General features: G+C 48.4%; 1 protein-coding gene across 13 annotated transcripts in view; it reads left to right on the top strand.

Moving 5' to 3' along the window:
- Positions 1 to 15690, top strand: part of PML (PML nuclear body scaffold) — a 40477-nt gene that overhangs the window by 12766 nt on the left and 12021 nt on the right. For 4 of the 13 annotated variants that reach the window (XM_078079100.1, XM_078079108.1, XM_078079103.1 and 1 more), the window contains exons 3-7: positions 6428 to 7008; positions 8733 to 8803; positions 10182 to 10223; positions 14296 to 14433; positions 14789 to 15047. In XM_078079100.1, the coding sequence (XP_077935226.1) occupies positions 6428 to 7008; positions 8733 to 8803; positions 10182 to 10223; positions 14296 to 14433; positions 14789 to 15047 (1091 nt within the window). Of the gene's footprint in view, positions 1 to 6427; positions 7009 to 8732; positions 8804 to 9349; positions 10152 to 10181; positions 10224 to 14295; positions 14434 to 14788; positions 15056 to 15619 lie in introns of those variants that run through there. The other 9 variants (XM_036080446.2, XM_078079104.1, XM_036080447.2 and 6 more) reach the window with 5 other exon arrangements.

Genomic DNA, 15690 nt, shown 5'->3' with positions numbered 1-15690 from the left:
CCTGGGGTGGCCTGACCGCAGTGGGACTCAGTGTGATGTTTCCTCACTGTTTGGGGTTGAGAGGGTCACGCACCAATAGAAGGGCTGTCCCTGCCATGTGTACATGTGTAGTTAATGCCTCCCCTTCTTTCATGGTTCCAGAATGTCCAGTGTGGACCTGGCACCGTGCGGGCGACTTCACATACACCAGCCCATCTTTGTCCTTGCAACAGTCTATGAGAGGCATCCTTACCTATCCCCATTTTATAGATGGGGAAGTTCAGACTCTACAAAGAGAACGTCATTTACTCAAGGCCTTGTCGCTGGGAACGGAAGGGCTCAGATTCAGGCCCAAGGCTGTCCACTTCCAGAAGCCGTACCCTTCCTGCTGTCACATGGCCTCTGCCACAGCAATTTAGACAGAGGCAGCTTTCGGATGGGGAGACTGAGAACCCAGGAAGTATGTTGAGGCTTTTATTAAAATATCAACAACATAGTCAATTCACTGAACAGTCATAAATGGATAAGCGAAACAATCCATCTCAGGGAAGAAGAGGAAGAGCTCTGTAATTCCTAGATGGAATGTTTTTTTGAGGTCTCCATTGCCTCCTATTTAAGGTCCAGGCTCCTTCACTTCGAAGTGATTATGGAAATTTTTGGAAGATCTAAATGGATGAAAAAGTAGGGAGGGAGAAAGAGAAAGAAGTTACTAACTCCCATCAATATAGACTGTTTGCTCTTCTTCTTACGATCTCTATAATCATCTAAAACAAAATGAACAGCACGTAGCATTCCGTAACTTGCTTTTCTCATGATAGGAAGCTGTGAATGTCTTTCCAGAAGATACATAGTTTTGAGTTTTAGGTAGTCCTATCTGTCGATTGTATGATTTCTGCCATTTCTTTAGTGGTTATAAGGTCTTTACCATCGTAAGTAAATAGTTAACTATCGTATCTTTATGGTGCCACGGTTCATACTTAACTCTGTGACCCATCAGAAATGTGTTGTACTGTGATGTATGAAGCAAGCTCTAACTTGCTTTTTGCCCCTTGGTAGCCAGTTTCCTCCATTCCAGTTGTTGAATGGAATTGTTTAATTCCATTAGTATGGGATGCTTTCTTTATTCCATAAACTGTCACATTCTTATAGATGCCAAGGCCTATATGGTCTGTTCTCTGATCTTTCTCTTTACTCTGAGACTAGCACCACACATACTCTTTTTTTTTTTTTTTTAAGATTTATTTATTTATTTGAGAGAGAGAGAAAGAGCACACGGTTTGGGGGGAGGAGCAGAGGGAGAGAAAGAATCTTAAGTGGGCTCCACGCCTAGTGCAGAGCCCACCATGGGGCTCGATCTCATGACCCTGAGATCGTGACCTGAGCCGAAACCAAGTTGGACGCTTAACCAACTGAGCCACCCAGGCGCCCCACACATACTCTTTTTAAAATGGTAGTTCTATCTTATGTTATCTGGCAGAGAAAATTCCCCTTCTTAACACTGATTTCCCCAAAATTTCTTAACTATTCCATCCTATTTTTTCCATCCTGTGAAATTTAGAATCAGTTGGTGAAGTTTCAAAATCTCATCTGTAATTTGATTGAAATTGCCTTAAATCTTTATATTAACTTGAGAAGAATTGATATTCATAATATTTAGCCTCTCCAATTGGGACCTTGGTACATTTTTCTGTTTTTTAGACTTTCTCTCTCAATGGAGTTTTGTCTTTTTTCCATATGTATATTTTTTGCTAGAATTATGTCAGAGGTTTTTTTTTTTTTTTTAAGCATTTGAAAATTGCTGTTTGTGAATGAGAGCATGGAAATTTTTTTCCATATTTCTCTTCGTTTGAATTGCTGGGATAGAATTAAGCAATTTTCTACTCTTAATTCTGGTGTATTCCAGCCACCTTCTGGAGCAACTTCTTATTAATTCAATGCTAGTTTAGCTCATTCTTTTGAGTAGTCCAGGAGCAAATAACTGTCATTTTGCTTTAGAGCTATTCTTCTCTGTGTCTGTGTTAAGTTCGGGCTTTTGTCATGGAGCTCCTTGTGGGCATGTTCCCACTTCACCTTGCCTCCCACAAAGTGCCAAGCCCTCAGTTGGTTCTCAGTGAGTGTTCCTTGAGTGAGAGTGAAGGAATCCTAGGCCAAGGAACTCGGTCCTGGTCTCAGGTGGCAGCCCCTCGATGGGTCACTCCAGTTTATGGTCTGCTCCTCAGTTTTATCAGAAGGCTGGGGCTCTGATGCCGGCCATTGTCTGCTTCCAGCCAGTCGGGGAGCAGTGGCCACTTTCCCTAGGGAGACCCCATTTAGGGCCGAAAGGGCTTAGGAATAGGGCCCAGCAGAGACTGTGGTCAACCCAAAAGGTCTTGCTCTCCCGCCAGCCAGACTACCCTAGCGTACCCCTCCCAGGCTTGGAACACTCTTTCTAAGGAAGGGAGACTAACTTCAGACTCAGCCCCTCCCATGGGTCCAAAGCAGGGAAAGTGACAGGAGGTTTTATTTGGTTCTCCCTTTATTTCTACATGCTATATAGTTCCCCACATTTATTAGTATTCTGTTCTTTCATTTTAAAAATAGGTAATACATTCACAAGCTTCAAACATGAAAGCAATTAAAAGATTTCATTAAAACAAAAGAATATTTTAATGTAATCTCTACCCCCGATATGGGGCTCAAACTCACAATCCTGAGATCAAGAGTCACACGCTCAACTGACCGAGCCAGCCAGGCACCCCAAACATGAAAGCAATTTAAAAGGCTTACAGTGAAATGTCTCACTCCACCTCTGCCCTGCCCCATCCATACTACTTTTATTAACTTGTATGTCCTTCTAAGATGTTTTTATCCAAATACAACCAAATGTGAGTATATATATATATATTTTAAAGATTTTATTTATTTATTTGACAGAGAGAGAGACAGCGAGAGCAGGAACACAGCAGGGGGAGTGGGAGAGGGAGAAGCAGGCTTCCCGCCGAGCAGGGAGCCCGATGCAGGACTCAATCCCAGGACCCTGGGATCACGACCTGAGCCGAAGGCAGACGCTTAACGACTGAGCCACCCAGGCGCCCCAAATGTGAATATATTTTTACTTTTGTTCATTCTTACACAATAGGTGGCGTCCTATTGATTTTATTTATTTATTTTTAAAAGATTATTTATTTATTTATTTGAGAGAGAGCATGAACAGGGGGAGGGGCAGAGAGAGAGGGAGAAGCAGGCTTCCCGCTGAGCAGGGAGCCCAATTCGGGGCTTGATCCCAGGACCCTGAGATCATGACCTGAGCCAAAGGCAGACTTAACCAAATGAGCCACCCAGGCACCCCAATTTTTTTTATTTAAAATATACATTATAATAATACAAATATTGAACACTCATTATATGCTAGTCACTAGTCTAACCTTTTATATATATTAACTCATTTAATCTTTTTATGCTCCTATTATTATCCTCATTTTGCCATGGAGATTTTTCCATTTAAAGAGCTTCCTCGATTTCTTACAGCTGCATAGCATTCCACTGTATGGAGTACATCCTAATTTATGAAACTCATTGCCTAGCCTTGTTTCTGTTCTTTGCTCTTACATACTGTGTTGCATTGTACAGATGTTATTTTGTAAGTTAGAGATAGAGCTACAGAATAGCTACGTAGAAGAGGGATTGCTGGGTCAGAGGATAAATGCATTTGTGATTTTGATGGCTGTTGCCAAGCTGCCCTCTGCAGAGTTATTGGTTCTTTTCATATTATGTAGGACTTCTCTCATTTGATCCTCTATAGCACTCCCATATGAGTTGGGGATTATCCCTGTTATACAGATAAGAAAACTGAGGTGCAAAGAGGTTAAGTGACTTGCCAAGGGCACAGAGCCAAGGTCAGATCCACGTTTTCCCAGCTCTTTTCTCTGCTTCAGCTGACACTTACCTCAGTCCCCGGCCCCGCCTCGTGGTGATGGGTCTCTGTCACTTACATCAGATTTCCCCAGGCTGGAGGAGCTGAATGCTCTTGACCCAGTGGCAGCCCCCATGCTTCCCTCACACTCTAGACTCTCCAGGAAACCTCTCCTGGCCTGGAATAAGTCTCCTGTGTTTGATCAAGAGGTTCAAGTTCTGAGGGCCTTGCCTTCTTGGTTGATTTGGGGAGGCTGAGAGCTGGCAAAGCTGAGGACTGGTGCCTGATGCCACAGTTTTGGAGTCAGGTTGCCTGGCAGGGTCTCCACTGGCTGTTCCAGGACAAGCTGATCTCAATAACTGAGGCCAAAGGGGCTCCAGCTAAGATCCTTTCTCCTGGCCTCAGGTGGGCTGACTATCGCTGCCAATGAGAATAAATCACAGCAAACTTTCTGGGGAAGTGACTAACAGTATTTTCCTGGGAGCGTTTGAAGAGGGGGCATTGCAGTGTTTCAGACCAGGGACTTGAGCCAGACTGCCTGGAGTTTTCTGTTAGTTTCCTATTGCAGCTGTAACGAATTACCACAAATGTAGGAGCTTAACCCTTTACAAATGTATTACATACCTCTGGAGGTCAGAAGTCTGCAATGGGTCTCACAGAGATAAAATCGAGGTATCAGTAGGGCCACGTTCCTTCTGGAGGCTCTTGGGGAGAATCTGTTTTCTTGCCTTTTCCAGCTTCTAGACACTGCTTGCACTCCTTGGCTCATGGCCCCCTTCCATCTTCAAAGCCAGCAGGATAGCATCACAGGACCTCTGCTTCCATGATCACATCTTCCTGCTCACACCTGCCTGCCTCCCCTTCTTTCCTTATAAGGACCCCACCCAGATAATCCAGGATAATCTTCCCATCCCGGATCCTTAACTTAATCACATGTACTAAGTCCTTATCATCATATAACGTAACATACTCAGGTTCTGGGAATTAGTATATTATTCTGCCTACTATAGTTTGCCTCTGGACTCTATCACTTACTAATTGTGTGACCTTGGACAAGTTACTGTACCTCTTGTTTAGTGTCCTCATCCTTAAAATGGGGATATAATAATTCCTACTTTGTTGGAACGTTAGGAGGATTAAAAGGGTTGATATTTCTCAAATGCTTATAATAGTGTCTGACACATAGAAAATGCTATGGAAGTGTCTGCTAGCTAAAATATATTAAATAAATAAAAATATGCATACTCTTTGATTTAACATTCCTATTATTTGTAACCTATTTCATAGAAACAAAAGCATCCATGTGTTAGGCCACATAAAGCATTGTCCATATTGGCAAAAAGAAAAAAAAAATGTACAAATAGGAAATCACTGGATGCCTAGATGGGTCAGTCGATTAAGTGTCTGCCTTGGCCTCAGGTCATGATTCCCCGGAGTCCTGGGATCGGGCTCCACATCGGCCTCCCTGCTCAGCGGGGAGTCTCCTTCTCCCTCTGCCTCTCACCCTGCTCGTGCTCGCTCACTCTCCCTCAAATAAATAAATAAAATCTTTAAAAATAAAAAAACAGGAAATCACTGGAATGTCCATTAACAGGAGCATGACTGGATCCGTTGTGGTACATATGAAATTCAAAGGAGCTATTAAAGAGAATACATTAGATCTATACTTATTGGACCTCCAGGAATGTCCTGAACAAAAGTTAAATTAGAGGAGGAAGTTATGAAGTCATTACTCATGATCTCATTCATAGCATGATCTTGTTTTGTTTTGTTTTGAAGAAAAAACATCAACCCATCAAAATTGTTGTAGATACTTGAGCCAATTATTTAATGCGCTCAGCTGGGTTTCTTCGTCTGTGAAAAGAAGATAACAATAATTCTCCCCACGGAAACTCTAGGGAGCATTACGTGGGATAAAATGTATCAAGTCCTTACAGTCCTGCAAGCAGCTGCATAGTCCGGCTATTTGTGTAAAGTGGTTTGAGCAGACAGAGTTGTGGAAGGACGCACCCAGATGCTCCTCTGGTTTCCTCGGAGGAAGGGAAAAGAAATTCAGAAGTGGTGTGAAGAGATGATTAACTTTTTGTGTATCCATATATTGTTTCACAGAGAGGCTAGCTGTTGTTACTTTAGTAACTTTTTTATGTGCTAATGTTTTATTGGTAGTTTGGAGACTAGCACCATAACCACAGACTTGAGGGGCGACTGAGTGGCTCAGTCGGTTAAGTCTGCTTTCAGCTCAGGTCATAATCCCAGAGTCCTGGGATGGAGCCCCCCCCCCCCCATGGGGCTCCCTGCTCAGCGAGGAGACTTGTTTCTCCCTCTGCCGGTCCCCCTGCTTGTGCTCACTCTCTCTCAAATAAATAAATAAAATCTTAAAAACACACAAACCACAAACTGAATTGGGAAGAGCACGAACCTAGAAACACACCATGATTCAAAGTTTTGTAATTTTTGAAGAGGAGTTTAATGAACGAAAGTTTAAAGCGGGGGTGGGGGGAGTGGTGAGGGGGGAGCAGGAGAGCCCTAAACCAGGCCGGCCTTGTGTATCCACAGCATCTACTGCCGAGGCTGCTCCAAACCACTGTGCTGCTCGTGTGCGCTTCTGGATGTCGGCCACAGCGAGCTCAAGTGCGACATCAGCACCGAAATCCAGCAGCGGCAGGAGGAGCTGGACGCCATGGCGCAGGCGCTGCAGGAGCAGGACCGCGCCTTCGGGGCGGTGCAGGCGCACATGCGCTCAGCGGTCAGCCAGCTGGGCCGCGTGCGCGCAGACACCGAGGAGCTGATCCACACGCGCGTGCGCCAGCTGGTGGCGCACGTGCTGGCCCAGGAGCAAGTGCTGCTCGAGGGGGTGAACGCGCAGTACCAGCGCAGCTATGAAGAGATCGCCGGCCAGCTGGGCCACCTGGAAGCTGTGCTGCAGCGCATCCGCCTGGGAGGTTCGCTGGTGCAGAGGATGAAGCGCTACGCCTCTGACCAGGAGGTGCTGGACCTGCACGGCTTCCTGCGTGAGGCGCTCAGCCGCCTGCGCCAGGAGGAGCCCCAGAACCTGCAAACCACCGTGCGCACCGACAGCTTCGACGAGTTCAAAGTGCGCCTGCAGGAACTGGTCTCCTGCATCACTCAGGGGACAGGTAGGCACCCGAGCCACCCTCGTGACCAACCCCTTTACCATTTAAGGGCTTGTGCTTTGCTCTTGCACAAGCAAGACGGGCAGAAAAAGGTCATTCACATGTGACAGGAAAGGAAACTGGGTTTTTTTAAATTAAGTCTAGGGTTTGCTCACATTGTAGATTCTAGAGTGCAGGTTATGAGGAGGAGAGTAGGCCCTGACGTGGGTCTGCAGCCTCCCAGAGGGGTCATGTTGTACTAATTTGCACGACCCTTTGGATTAGCTGTGATCTTGTGACCCTTGGAGAAGTTAAGAAAATACAAAGCAGAGAGCCAGACCCAGTATCATTTTAGCCTCAGAGGGTAACCACTCCAGGAAATTCGCTTAAGCCCTGTGTCTAGCAACAGAGAATTCAGCTGAACCTGAGGTTAGAGCAGAAGGGGGCTGAGGAAACCCCCTGGGGTGGTTGGATGGTTACCCAAAACCACACTCTGGCTCAGTGGAGGAGATACTTTGCCTCCAGCATGGCCTGTCATCTGGACCAGCTGCCCACCTTTGTAGGCTCTGCTGGTATTGGGCACTTGGGAAGTAGACAGCAGACTAGTTCCTGACCTCCAGAGTTGTCCAGTCCGACCAGGACACAGATGGGAGCACATCACATAGCTGGAGAACCAGATAGCACTCGGCTCTGCAGTCCAAATGCAGGAGTCGTAGCAGCTCTGTGTGAGCTGGTGACGTCAGGGGGGGGCTTTCAAGAGACACTGGGGGGAGGGGTGCCCAAAAGGGCCTCCAGGGTGAAGAAGCTTTAAAAGCTCTTTGACAAGGGTGCCTGGGTGGCTCAGTAGTTAAGCGTCTGCCATCAGCTCAGGTCATGATCCCATGGTCCTGGGATCGAGCCCCACATCCAGCTCCCTGCTCAGCGGGAAGCCTGCTTCTCTCTCTACCACTCCCCCTGCTTGTGTTCCTGCTCTCGCTATTTCTCTCTGTCAAATAAATAAAAATTTTTAAAAATCTAAAAATAAAATAAAAGCTCTTTGACAAAACCTCTAGGCTGAAATCTGAGCTCGAGATAGATAAACTAGTGTGAGGATGCCCTTACCGAGAAAGGGATGGGTGGCAACAGAATCTGAAGGTATCTGGGCAAGGGCCAGTGATGGGGGCTCTTCACTCACTCCTGCCCTCGGAGCTGAGAGACGTGGGCTCGTAAAAGTATAATCCTGGAGTGGATGTGGATTTGTGCCTTCTCCACCTAGGCAGTGAATGTTACTCCGTATACAGGAAATGACCCCACAGAGTTTAAACAGCTTGTCTTCGGTATCGTAACTGGGCAGTGGCAGGGCAAGGAGCTCTTTTATTCTGAAGCATGAGAGATTTAGGTTAGATGTAATAGAAATCAGGTTGTGGGTCATAAGAGTATCTGAAGCTCTCACTATATGCAGAGAAGTCAGCGAGCAACGACAACCTTAGGATTGGTTGCACTTTGCCTTGGTGGTGGCCAGGAGATGGACAGAGGGTACCCCTGGGGTTTGCACTTTCCTCTCTGGCTGGGTTCATGCTCACTGCAGTCAGAGGTCTCTCCTTCCAAATGACAGCCCCTCCATGGAGCTACCCCGGTGTTGTGAGAGACCCTGAAGCCTGAGTCTCTAGGAAAAGCATCAGGGACATTTCCTCTGTCACTGTCCCATCCAAGATGCCTCTCACCAGGGATATCCCTGACCTGCCTGTGACCTTTTCTTTGTTCTCCAGATGCAGCTGTACCCAGGCGAACCAACCCAGAGGCTGCCAGCACTCCTAGGGATTGTTTTGACATTGACCCGGTGAGATGGGTTCAGGTGTGAAGGGGAGGCGGTAGGGTCCAGCAGGTCAGACAGGTTCCCCTGTGGTGGGAAGGAAACTGAGTCTCGTTGTCCCTATGTCTGCAGGCAGTAGAGGAGGGAGAGTGCCTGAGAGGGATAGCGAGTGGCTGGACTGGAGCTTTCGGTGGGAGGGAGTAAAGGAAGGGCCGGCAAACTGGCTGGTTCTGGACTCCTAAATGCACTTGATGGGTTCAGGAAGGGATGGACAGGAGGTGAAAAAGGCAGTCACCAGTGGGTGGCCCTGACAGATGTGGTAGATGACCTCTCCCTTACCCTGTACCCTATCCCAGACATGTGAGCCTTTTCCTGGAATCACCATAGGGGCCTTCCCCTCCACTTCCCCACACGCGGTTCTTGGAGAGGAGAATGGGGCCAGGAGTCAGACCTCAGTCCCAGCAGCTTGGGTTTCATGGGTGTGATTTCAGGACCAGCATAGATGCAAGAACCATAGTTTCTCAGGATTGGGAGGTGTCCATACGCCCTCTAATGATGGCATTCCCTCTGCAGCACCCTTGACCTGTGGCTGTCCACACACACACCTCCACGAAGAGGAAGCTCATTCATTCTTGAGACAGCCACTCCTGTCTCTGGACTGCTCTGACTTAGATTGCTGGCCAGGGGGGAAATGCAGTGGCCCTGCTTTGGCTTGCCCTCTTGGGTGCTTGCATGCATGGTTCCTCTGCTTTGGGCTAAGCTTCCTGAGTTCCTTCTTGGACCAGGCGTTGTGGTCATCCAGGTTTGCATGGGCCTGCCTGTCAAGGATGTGGGCCCTGGACCCATCAACCCTCCATGGAAAGCAGGTCTTCTGGTGGTAGCGGGTCAGGCGGTGAGCCTTCCTAGCTTTGCCATACATGGCCTTTAGGAGAGAAAGATTGCAGTAGACAGAGGCAATCTGGACAGGCTTCCTGGAGGAGGCAGGATTTAGGCTCTGAGAGTTTTAGAGCTAGGAGAGAGCATGGAGTCTAACCCCCTCTTTTGCACGGGCTGAAGTTAAGGCCCAAAGAGAGGGTGACTTAACTCAGAGCCACATGACACGGCAAGCTAGGGGTAGGACTAGAAGCCAACTCCTACCTGCTTTGGGTACTGCATTCCCATATATATAGCTTGACAAGTAAAAAAGGAAAAGTAAAGTGAAAAGTAAAGTAAAAAGTAAAAAAACAAAAGTATTTTGTTTTTTGGATAAGTAATACGATCACATGGTCAGAAGTAAAAACATAGAAAGTGATAAGTATGTCAACTATACTCCCAGTTTTTAAAACGTCACTGATTTGTACACTTACAGTTTCTGCATTTTGCTGTATATAAATTGTACCTAAAAAAATTTTTTTCTGATCCCCAGGTGATGATGATTTGTAGCTCAGTTGAGAATCACTGTTTTGAGGTGAGGAGGACACTCACCTACCATCTCTCCCTACCGTATTCCTCGTTTGAGGTCTCCCATTAGTCAGCATCTCAGTGATTTCTTATACAATGTAAAAAAGGCTGTAATTGTGCATAGCCCGTATTGTCGCATAATACCCTCCGTGTGGCACCTTGCTGCCCTGATCCTGCACATACATTATCTGGATTTAACAAAAGAAAGAAAGGGATACATAATGTCTCACTCCCACCTGGTCCCTATCTTTCCACTTCTATGCCCATATGCCTATCTTTATTTATTTCTTACATATCCTTCCAGAATTTCTTTGTCATTACAAGCAAATATGATTACAGGTAATTGGTTTTTCCATTCTTTTTTTGTACAAAGGTAGCATAATACCATATATTCAGAGTATTGTGCCCAGGCTTTTTCACCCAAGGAGGTATTCTGGAATCCTCTGGAATTCTTACACTATCAGTAGGTAGGGAGCTTCCTGATGCCTTTTTGCATCTGCACAGTGGCCTGTTGAATGGATGTAGCATGCTTAATTTAGCCAATTCCCTGCCAATGCATATTTAGGTTGTTTTGGTATTACAATGCAAGGATGAATGATGTCCCCATAGAAATCCTCTGAATAATTGTGTAAAGTGCCCCCAGGGTCCACGGAGCTCGGAGCACTCGGCTGTCTTCCAGGTGCCAGTCGCTGGTTAATTAACAGCATTTTGCTGGGTCTTGGTCTTTACATGACCTCTCACCATCCTATCCGCTATTAAGTGGTTTGAACTTGGAGCATCAGAAGAACGTTCTTTTTTGCAAAGCCTCTTGCTTTCACTTTGGTAGTAGGCTGGAGGAGGGGACAGCTAGGCCAATGGAGCTGGGGGAGGGGAATAGGTTTCACACTGTGAGCCCAAGGGCCCAGTGGAGCAGCTGCAGTGAGGCTGGGAGGCAGGCATGGTTAGGTTGTCCCAGGAGAAAGTCCGGTCCATCAGCTATAGCTATGCCCAGAGAAAGGCTGCTCTTGGGTCCGTGCCCCTGCCTTAGGAGGCAGAAGCTGGGCTTCCGGCACCAACACTTGATCCCTCTTGAAATGGTTGGTTTACTTTCATTGCAGTCACGTGCCCACACAGAGGCGATAAGAAGAATAGCAGTAGGCTTGACTAGGACTGCCTAGCTTAGAGGCGTTTTCTTTTTGTTTCCTCTAAGCTCTTTTTGTAATGACGTTAAAATACTTTAATGAAAAAAATAAAACATTTTCAAGTTATAAAACAACTGGAAATCAGTCATCATGATTTTTTTGTCTTTAGAGACCCCTCCTGTGTGTCCCCTGCTTCATTAACCTGGGACTGAGGGTGTCATGGGTGGGACAGATGCAGAGAGAGGGACCCAAGCCCACCTGTGGGGAGTTCATAGCCCACGTGGAAAGAGGGTATTTCACCTACCAGTGATTTGTAGATCCAGACACAAAAGGACATTTTCAGCTTTTTAAAAAAATTTTTCAGGGGCACCTGGGTGGCTCAGATGGTTAAGTGTCTGCCTTCGGCTCAGGTCATGATCCCAGGGTCCTGGGATCAAGTCCCACGTTGGGCTCCCTGCGAGGCGGGGAACCTGCTTCTCCCTCTGCCTCTGCCTCTGCCTCTCTCTGTCTCTCTCTCCCTCTGACTCTCATGAATAAATAAAACATTAAAAAAAAAAAAAATTTCAGGGTGATAAAATACACATAACATAAAATTTACCTAGCAGTGGAATGGCTGGATCATATGGTAATTCTATTTTGAACGTTTTGAGAAGTCACTATGCAATTTCCCATAGTTGGCTACACCATTCTATGTTCCCACCAACAGTGGGCTCCAGTTTCTTTACATTCTCACCCACACTGTTTTCAATAATAGCCGTCCTAATGGGTGTGAGGTGATTTCAATTTTTGACCACTACCCACTGTAAAGAAATACTACTTTATATCTAGTCTACAGTATATACACATGCATGTGCATAACTGTAGCTGAAATGGAAGTTTTGCAGGATAAATTACACTTGTTACATGGGACGTACTCTGGTATTTTCTGTTCTGTACTATTCTGCGTAATATTAAAAAATGCTGGTCATGACCCACTGATTTGCTTTCATGATCCGCTAATGGGTCACAGACTACAGTTTGAAAACCAGTGGTGTAGAGCACTCAGCGGAGATTGTGTACTTTCCTAGAGGCCCAGGAGATCATCTGTTTCTCCCCCCTTCCCCCAGATACACTCTGCTCTGATCCAGAGAGACAACTCTCCTTACTTTCTGTAAAGATGTTGAAAAAAAAAAAAACCCAGGAGGGAATTGGGGGGAAAGGAAGTCAGTCCATTATAGCAAATGATGTGGAAGCCCACATCCCACATCAAAGTACTCGATACTAAGAGCCCAGCCCCGGGGGGTTCCAGTCCCAGCACGGGGGGTGGGGTTGGGGGGGCTCATGGTCGTGCTGGGTTTCCCCTGCCTGCCCCTGCTCCAGTTGTGTGCGGTTTCCTTTCCTTCACTACACAGACCACTGCAGGCCCCTGCTCATGGTCGTCTACTGGGCACACACAGAGTTGGAAGCAGGAACAGCAGACCAGGGTCCCTGGAGGCGAGCCCCAGAGTCTGGGCCTCCCCTCTCCGAGGGACAGCTCGCAGGTCACTTGTCACTTATTTTCAGCAAACTGTCCAGCAGATGCAGCACCATAGAGAAAGGTGGTGTGGAGGGGTGTAAGGGAGACCGTGACTAAAGAAAAGGGAACTTGCATTTCAGAAACACTAGATTCAAACCCTGGTCCAGGACCTTGGGAAATCAGTCACTTCACCTCTCATGCCTCTGACCCTTCTCTATAGATTGGCAATAATCACAGGATGGTCCCTATTTCTTTATAATTTTTTTTTATTGCGGTAAAATTCATAGGAGAAAATTCCCCATTTGAACCATCTTAGAGGGTACAGTTCAGTGACATTTAGTACGCTCACAATCTTGTACAGTCACCCCACCCACCTAGTTCCAAAATATTCCCATTATCCCGAAAGGAGACGTTGTGGCTGCCCCCCGTCTCCCCCACCCCCACCCCAGCATCCCGTCTGCTCTCTGTCCCTATGCAGTCAACTCTTGCGGATAGTTCATATAAACTGACCCATACAACTTGTCTTCTTTTGTGGCTGGCTTCTTTTCATTTCGTGTAGCGTGCAAGGTTCATCCAAGCTGCACCTGCAGAACTTCGTCCCTTTTTATGGCTGAGTAATGCTCCACTGAATGGCTGTCCCACATTTTGTTTATCCGCTCAGTGGTTGATAGACATCTGGGTTGTTTCCACCTTTGGGCTGCCGTGAATATTCGCGTGCAGGTTTCCGTCTGAACATGTTTTCAGTCCTTCGGGCCTCTGCCTAGGAGTCTCATCGTTGGGTCAGATGGAAATTCTGTGTTTAACTTTTTGAGGAGCTGCCCCTCCCTCCTTCCTTTCGGGATGGGTGTAGGAAGCACTTCGCACTGTGCCCCACACAGCGGAGTCGTAAAAACAGTCTTTACCATCCGCGGCATCAGTGGTACTTACTAAGTGTCAGCTGCTCTTCCAAGCGCAGCAGAGTTCATCCGCCTATTCCCGCAAGACAGACGTTGCCTGTAGTCCCATTTTACGGAGGGGGACGGAGGCCTGAGGAGTTTTCAGTGATGGGTCCAAGGTGTGTAATTGCCGTTCTGACCCAAGTGGAGTTAAAGCCCAGGGGCAGAGTGCCGGTCACAGGGAAGCCCCTGGAAGGGTCTCCTCGCCATTCTAACTTTGCACCTGTACAAGAGTAGCTTCCTTCCGGAGCGAGCACTGTTCCTAGAGTTCTCGTTGAGCAAGCCTTAAGGCATGGTTGGTCCGCATGATCCCGGAAGTCCCCTTCTGGCCCTGTTAGGATGCCCAGGAAATGAAGTGACCCTGGATACCAGCACCTCAGGGTCAGGAGGAGGTGAAGCCACGGAGGGTGTGAGGAGGACTCCTGGTCCCCAGTGGGCCCTGGGGATTGGGCCGACCCCAGGCCTGGGTTCTCAGCCCTGGGCTCGCCACCTGCTCATTTCCATCTCTCTTGTTTCTGGACTTCACAGCCAGAGGAGACGCAGAGGGCTCAGGCTCAGACCCCGGGGCTGGCTGAGACCCAAACTATGACCTTGGTCCAGCCAGTACCCGGGGTACACCCAGTGCCGGTTCACGCCTACTCCATCAAAGACTCCTCCTGCAGAGAGGTAAGGCTCTCCCCACCCCCACCTCCGTCCCTGGAAGCCCAGATCCCACTAGGCAGGAAGGGTGGGGGTGGGGTGAGAATCCAGGCCTTAATCAGCACCTACTGTGTTCTCTCCCTCGCTCCTGGCTGCCCTGCCAGGAACCTCCCCTGTAAGCACGAGCCACTCGAGGCAGGCAGAGGCCAGCAGAGGCGGTGGTCAGCAGACAGCCCGTGGGCGTGGTGGGCCAGGGGGCGTCCTCTGTGGAGAGCAAATGGGGAGGGCCCCAGGCCCCTGCCACCCAGGTCCGCGTCTCTGCCCACCCCCCCCAGCACCCCTGAAGGCTGCTAACCTGGCCCTGTGACTCCCCACTGCATAGGAGGTCTGCAACACAGTCCTGCCCCAGAAGAGGAAGTCCTGCCAGACTGAGTGCCCCAGGAAGGCCATCAAGATGGAGTGTGAGGAGGAGAGGGAGACACGGTTGGCCCGGAGCTCCCCCGAACAGCCCAGGCCCAGCACCTCCAAGGCAGTCTCGCCACCCCACCTGGATGGGCCCTCCAGCCCTGAAAGCCCCATCTTGGGAGGCGAGGTCTTTCTGCCCAACAGCAACCACACAGCCGGCAATCCTGGGGAGGCAGGTAGGGAGGTGGGTAGGCAGCAGAGGCTACAGCCTGCGTGCTGTCCTCCAAGGGCTGGGTGGGACCCTTCTGCATCCTCAGCCCTCCTGGGGAGCCCAATGCCAGCAGCATCCCCTGTGTGTCCCGAGCTCTCAGCTGCCCCCAAATGGGGCAGGGAAAGCGCACGGTTTGCCTGGGGGGTGAGAATGGATACAGTTTACCAGGTGATTTGCTGGGATTCCAGTGTGAGGAGCATGAGGGGCTAAAGCCCATGGTTCTGTAGCTCCTTCCCCCTTAGGGTACCCAGCACTGTGCCCCTGCCCAAGGCGGGTCTCCCCAGGGAGTGTGTGTTGGTGGGTACCTAGCATGTGCCTAGAGAGACCTTGGGGAAAGTCCACACCTATCCCATCCCAGATTTGTCTGCAGAGGTCACCCACATCAAGTACCCCATTTGTCCTCCGTATCTCTCACTGACACTGCCAGATAGGGAGTCCTTGGACAGGAGTTGCGGTCAACTAATAGAATTCTGGAATGGTCAAGACAGTTCTTCCAAGATCTGCTTCACCCAGAGGCCCCCTTTGTTTTCATTCTAGGTCCCAGACTGAGCCCTGATCCTGCTTGCACACTGAGCCCTGACCGACATTCCTTGCTCACAATGCTATTG

This window comes from Halichoerus grypus, chromosome 8 (genome assembly GCF_964656455.1).
Source record: "Halichoerus grypus chromosome 8, mHalGry1.hap1.1, whole genome shotgun sequence".
NCBI lineage: Eukaryota > Metazoa > Chordata > Mammalia > Carnivora > Phocidae > Halichoerus > Halichoerus grypus.
This window is presented reverse-complemented; position numbering and strand designations above follow the sequence as displayed.